At 34.6% G+C, this 6,136-nt stretch overlaps 1 protein-coding gene across 4 annotated transcripts in view; it reads left to right on the top strand.

Moving 5' to 3' along the window:
• ZFYVE16 (zinc finger FYVE-type containing 16) overlaps positions 1-3,193 on the top strand; it is a 55,030-nt gene extending 51,837 nt beyond the window's left edge. For all 4 annotated transcript variants that reach the window (XM_046666546.1, XM_046666544.1, XM_046666545.1 and 1 more), the window contains one exon: positions 1,008-3,193. In XM_046666546.1, the coding sequence (XP_046522502.1) occupies positions 1,008-1,169 (162 nt within the window). In that variant the 3' untranslated portion in view covers positions 1,170-3,193. The remainder of the gene's footprint in view (positions 1-1,007) is intronic.
• The last annotated feature ends 2,943 nt before the right edge of the window (positions 3,194-6,136 follow it).

Below are 6,136 nucleotides of genomic sequence, written 5' to 3'. Positions count from 1 at the left end.
CAGTTTGTGAGTGTTCTTCCCCCACATCCTTATCAAAGCAGTATGTAATCAGACTTTGGAGCTTTGCCAATGTGATAGCTGAAAAATGGTACTCCAGTACTATTTTAATATGCATTTCTGTTTCCAACATCCAACATAGAAGATTTCAAAGCAGGTTCTTAATTAGAATGGTTAATCTAAACGTGAATGAGTTCATATCCTGCAGGTTTGCTTTCCTTCAGTCAGGATGTGTTATATTCATAGTTCTTATTGGAAAGGAGAACTTATATTTTCATCTCACTGTTAAAGGTTCCATTTTCAAGGACGCATCTGATAATTATTTGAGTAAGCACTGTTAATATTTTTTTAGTCAAATGTATTAAGATGTAATTTTCACCAGCAGCATTAAATTCAAATATTAAATATTGCAACAACAAATTCAAAACATTTTAGATTATTTTTATTTATTTTTTGTGAGGAAGATTGGCCCTGAGCTAACATCTGTTGCCAGTCTTCCTCTATTTTTTTGTATGTGGGATGCCACCACAGCATGGCCTGATGAGTGGTGTGTATGTCTGCACCTGGGATCTGAACCTGTGAACCCCAGGCTGCTGAAGCGGAGTGTGGGAACTTAACCACTATGTCACTGAGCCAGGCCCTAGATGATGATGATGATTGCTATTACTTTCATACCATGGGATTCTTATTTATGTCATGTTGGTAATCATTCAAAACCTTAGTTCTCCAATGTGTTTACGTGTTCATTGAGAAGAAACCTAAAGTATGAAGTAAGTAGTGGCAATTTTTAAAATTTTTATATCTGTACGAGGGACAATTATAATTTATGTAGTGGATGGATAAAAGAAGTATAGGAGAATGTAAAACATTATTTTATGAATAAAATATCCAGTATTATCTTAACATGCTAAACTGAATGATATTTGTAGTTTAATTATTTTATATTCATCTGCTGAGCTAAGCAAGATTGCTCACTTTCTAGGGTTGACTTCTCTGTATTTTTTTTCCAGGTTGAATTTCAGGCAGGATCTGAAGGCCAACTCCTTCCTCAACATTATCTCAATGATCTTGATAGCGCTCTAATCCCTGTGATCCATGGTGGGACCTCCAGCTCTACTAGTTTACCATTAGAAATAGAATTAGTATTTTTCATTATAGAAAATCTTTTTTAGTGAAAGGATTTGGGTCATATTGTATATTGCAAACTGATCTGTTAAAACTAACTCCAGCACTAAAGCTGAAATGCCACAAACACTAAAAGTAAATATATTTAATGTTTGAAATACGTAAGCTTTGCTTTTTAAGGCAGGAATGATTTTTTTAAATCATTAGCACAATATTTAAATCTGTAAAAATTTAAGAGATCTACAGTTTTTGAAGCTTTACATTTAATACAAGTACTAAAAAGACAAGGATTTCTTCTGCCTTTAAGAAATTTGTAGCATTTACTGTGTTATTTAAATGCTAAGCCAAAGTATCTGCACTTAGGTATACCTCTTTATGCCAAGAATGATTTAATGAAGGCTCTTTTCAGATGTCACCTTACAAGGGAAATAGCTGCTTTGTGTATTTGATTTCTAAAGTCTATTAAAAATGTATTTCAGTGGCACAGACCAGTTTCCAGAACTTAGACTTACAATTCTTTGAATAAGGCAGATAACTTATTTGTATAACTGGAGTGGAGACCTACCTCCATGATTAGACAAACTGTTTGGATTAAAATCAGAATTTTGCCTTTTTCTTCTCAAATTATATATATATATATATATATATATATATATATGGTTTTTTCTTGATTAAATGGGTATTCTTAAAATAATTGTGGGTGCTTCAGGATTTTGTGCTTCTATATTTAAGTATATTGTTTTTATAGCGAGAACATGTGATTCAGTATGTTTTATAAATCTTTAATAATTTATAAATAGGTAATATTTTTGTATTGCAGTACATTATTTTTCCTCCTTTCTTTCCAAGGTATTTCACTGTATTTACCACTTCTAAGACTGATTGACGACAGGCCAGATGACCCTTGAAGTAGTCATTATGTAGCAATAAATGAAGCCTGAAAAAGGTTTTTTTTGTCTTTTAACTTCTCCTTTAAACCTTAGAAGTTTCTTGGCAAGTCTGCATATTTTCATTGACACCAATGTATTAAATATAAATTTTAATGAACTAAGTACTTTTGCATATTTTAAATTCTTTACATGGTAGTTATTTTTTATAACAGGATATTAACATAAGTTAAATTCTGTGTATTTGAAACTGTTACAGAGCTTAAGCCTCTTTACTTCAAACAGCAAAAAAAACTATGTTGCATTAAAAAAAGTAAAGGGCATATTTTAGTTAGAGCTGTCATTTAAGTTATATAAAATATAATCATTTTGTTGCTTTTTTTATTCTTATGTGGAATATGTATGTTTTTGTATCAAAAACACTCATTGTATATCTCAAGAAAAAGAAACTACACTAAATAGCCCTGTTTTAAGAAAAATATTTACCAAGCATCTCAACTGGAAGACCCAGTCAGGGTTATAACTCAGGATCTGAAGTCTCAGGCCAGGAGAGACTGGGAACGCTAATCAGTTGGGTCATATGCTTCTTCCTGAATCATATCAGTAGTACTCGCCAAAAACAGCATGGAGGAGAGTATCAGTCTTCTGGCAGTAGCTACTTCATGAACGATGTAAAATGTTGCAGACATCAAATAAAATGGCAACACGTAATAACTTGTGAAATTTATTGACATGGTGTAAGGTAAAAACAATTATATATAAATTCCATTTATATTATTTTTCTTTATATGGTGTGTGTTTCTTTTGCAGTATAAGTAATTGCACAATCTATGAATACTGAACTTTCAACCTTAAAATAACCAAACAGTGGAGGACTCTTCCCATGATGAGATAGCTTTGGATTTGTTTTCTTAAAGTCACTACATTTAATAAAAATTGGAATTACTTGCCTTTGGAGGCACACTTCAGAGTATTCTTTGTAGATGTGTACTATGTTTCTGAATGTATTTGTTACTTATTTGGTCATGTTCTTCATATTGCTACTTAATTTTTTTAAAGGTGAAGAATCAGAATGTTTCTTTGTACTCAGTCTGCAACGATCTATTTTTGGTCTTATGCCTTTTAATACTACTCTCTTTCTCTGAATTTTGAAATATGAAGTAAAATCTAGTTTGTTTGTTGTACGCAGCCGTCCAGCAAACTGTATGTGTCTGGTATACTTGCTACATGCAGAGCACTTTATGAGTCTTCATTGGTTAAAAGATGAATAAAATAGTTCTCCCTCTCGGAGCTGAATGTATGAAGCAGATAATTAACAACGTAAAAGTAATTGTTATGACAGAGCCATGAATCTTGACTAGATGGCTGGAAAATAACCCAGGAGGGCAGCCACACCAGTAATGAGAAGGCAACCCGAGAACCTGTTAGATGGTGGGCATTAAACTTGTCCAGGCAAGAGGTGAAAATCTGAAAAGTAGGGAAAATATAGAAAGACTGAACCTTCCCTTTTAAGGCAATTTACTTTAAAGAGTCTTGTGTGTTATGTGAATATCTTACCTTATAATTTAATCATAAAAGTAGTAGCCTGATTACGGTGTCTCAGTTGCCTAAGTTTATAACAGCCTAGATTTAGATATTGTTTTATAAGTAAAGAACAGAACTTTTTTTTTTAATAGTTAGCATAGCTTTGATAACTTGACTAAAATTTTAAAAGATGATATCTTGATATAAGCCAGACCCTCCAAACCATCCTAGGTTTTAATTTTAATCATTGCAATTGAGGAAAAAAGTTTCATATATGTAATATATACATGATTAAAAAATGAGAAAATATTAAAAACTTACATGTAAGTTTTACCTCTCATCTTGCATGTGTCTACCTTGTTCTTCCCATTCCAATCTCAACAATTTTTTTTTTCTTTTTGATGAGGAAGATTGGCAAGAGATGATAGCTCAGGGCCAATCTTCCTCTTTTTGCTTGAGGAACATTGACTCTGAGCTAACGTCTGTGCCAATCTTCCTCTATTTTTTGTATGTGGGACACTGCCAAAAGCATGGCTTGATGACCTGAACCTGCGAGCCCTGGGCCATCGAAGCAGAGCATGCAGACTTAACCACTATGCCACCAGGCTGGCCCCAACAAGTAATCATTTTTATTAGTTTCTTGTGTATCTTCCCAAGGTTTAGGTGCAGTAGCAGCAAGTACAAATATATTTTTTCCTCTTAATTTTTTAATACAAAATGTGGCATGCTGTTTACAGTGAAGAACACAGTGTCATCTTCTCAATTACTTTGAGTTATGTGGTTTACTTATATTTAGAATCTTAAAGGTTTCATTGTTTCTCAAACCACTTTTACTCAGTGATTGATAAAAGCAGCTTAATTGCAGAAAGGCAAGAAGAAACTCTGTTATTGGAATTATGACCATATGTTTCAGTAGGACTATTTTTCTCACAAAAAAATTTTTATGACTAAAACACTTGCAAGGTTATTTTTTATTTCAGCTGTATTTAAAACCTACAAGACCCTAAGCCTCACAATCTAAATTTATCTTTTACCACTTAACACACTGAATTGTGTTTTTCTTTACATCATATTTTTAGTAGTTTTAAATCCTTATATTGTGTTTTGGATTTAGCTTGGAGTGATACACAATTTAATATTTAACACCTTTGGGGAAACATTTTCTTCATTTGCACTGATCGAATTACAACTATATTTTCATTCTTTTTACAAATGAAATAGGTCTAATTCAGTGCTTCATTATGAACCTCTGAATATAATAAAGGGTTTTTTCTTTGCTTTTTTTGGTTGTTTGGTAAAATAAGGTGCTAGACAGCCTCCAAGATAGCCGACAATGATCCCTACCTCCTGGTATTCCCACCCCGTGTGGTCCCCCTCCCACACGGTGCCATTGTTGGTTTTTGTGGCCAATAGAATAAGGCAGAAGGGATGGGATGTCACTTCCAAGATTGTTATAAAATACTCTACGGCTTCCATCTTTGGTGCATGTCTCCCTACTCTCTCTTCTTTCATCTCTCTCCCCCCACCACTCCCTCCATGTCTGTGTGTGTGTCTCTCTCCCTTTCTATTGGACCACTCACTCTTGGGGAAGTCAGTTGCCAGACTTGGGCAGCCCCATGGAGAGGCCCATTTGGCAGGAACTGAAGCCTCCTCACAATAGCCATGTGAGTAGAAGTGGATCCTTCAATCCCAGTCAAGCCGTCAAATTGCAGCCCCAGCCAACAGTTTGACTGCAACCTCATGAGAACCATCCAACTAAGCCCCTCTCAGATTCCTGAATCTCAGAAGCCATGTTAGATAATAAATGTCTGTGGTTTTAAGCTGCTAAGTTTTCTGGTGATTTATTATATGCAGCAACCAATATTAGACGACTAATATGAGGTACCTCTATCTTTGAGCAGCTGTAAGTAAAAACTGCTTAAAGTGATTAATTGCCCTGACAGAATTAAGCATATTTCTTATCAACACTTATGGATTCCATGCCACAAGTAGTATGTGCTAAGTGCAGAAAATACTAAGAGAAAGAGCAGGATTTGGCCATGTAAGAACAAAGATGCAATTGTGGGAAACTTCCTGTTTCTGGAAATTGCATACTAGATATTTAGATCCATGCTCCTGCTGAAAAAAAACCAAAGCTGATTAAAATACAAAAATCATCTTAAAACATCCGGGGGATTTTAAGACAGTAAGGAATGTCCAGTCCAAAAGTAGAGAAGTTAAGTGAACATGGGGCCCTATTGTGACAACTTTATGAGGTGAGGGGAACAGATATCAAAGTTCAAGACCTACACAAGGTGGTGAATCTAACAGAACTTCCACACAATAGGCTGAGACCTCCCCCCACCCCCAGAGGGTTTCCGCCTTTGGATGAGGCTGAACTAGAAGTATAAACTATGTAAAATTGTAGCCAAGTTTAGAATTGCCTGCACCACCCAAAGACTCTTAAGCATTTAACTTGCTTTAATGTGTTCTCACACTGGTGATGCCTCCAGGTGCCAGAAGGAATAAAAATGTAAATCTCCATAGAAAAGTAACTTCACTGTAGGCCTCAAATTACTTTTCAAGTATAACATCTACTAACACAGTAAAAAAAAATAAGTAGG

This window comes from Equus quagga, chromosome 7 (genome assembly GCF_021613505.1).
Source record: "Equus quagga isolate Etosha38 chromosome 7, UCLA_HA_Equagga_1.0, whole genome shotgun sequence".
In the NCBI taxonomy this organism is placed as follows: Eukaryota; Metazoa; Chordata; class Mammalia; order Perissodactyla; family Equidae; genus Equus; species Equus quagga.
The sequence above is the reverse complement of the archived record's forward strand: the minus strand, read 5'-3'. Positions and strand labels throughout refer to the sequence as shown.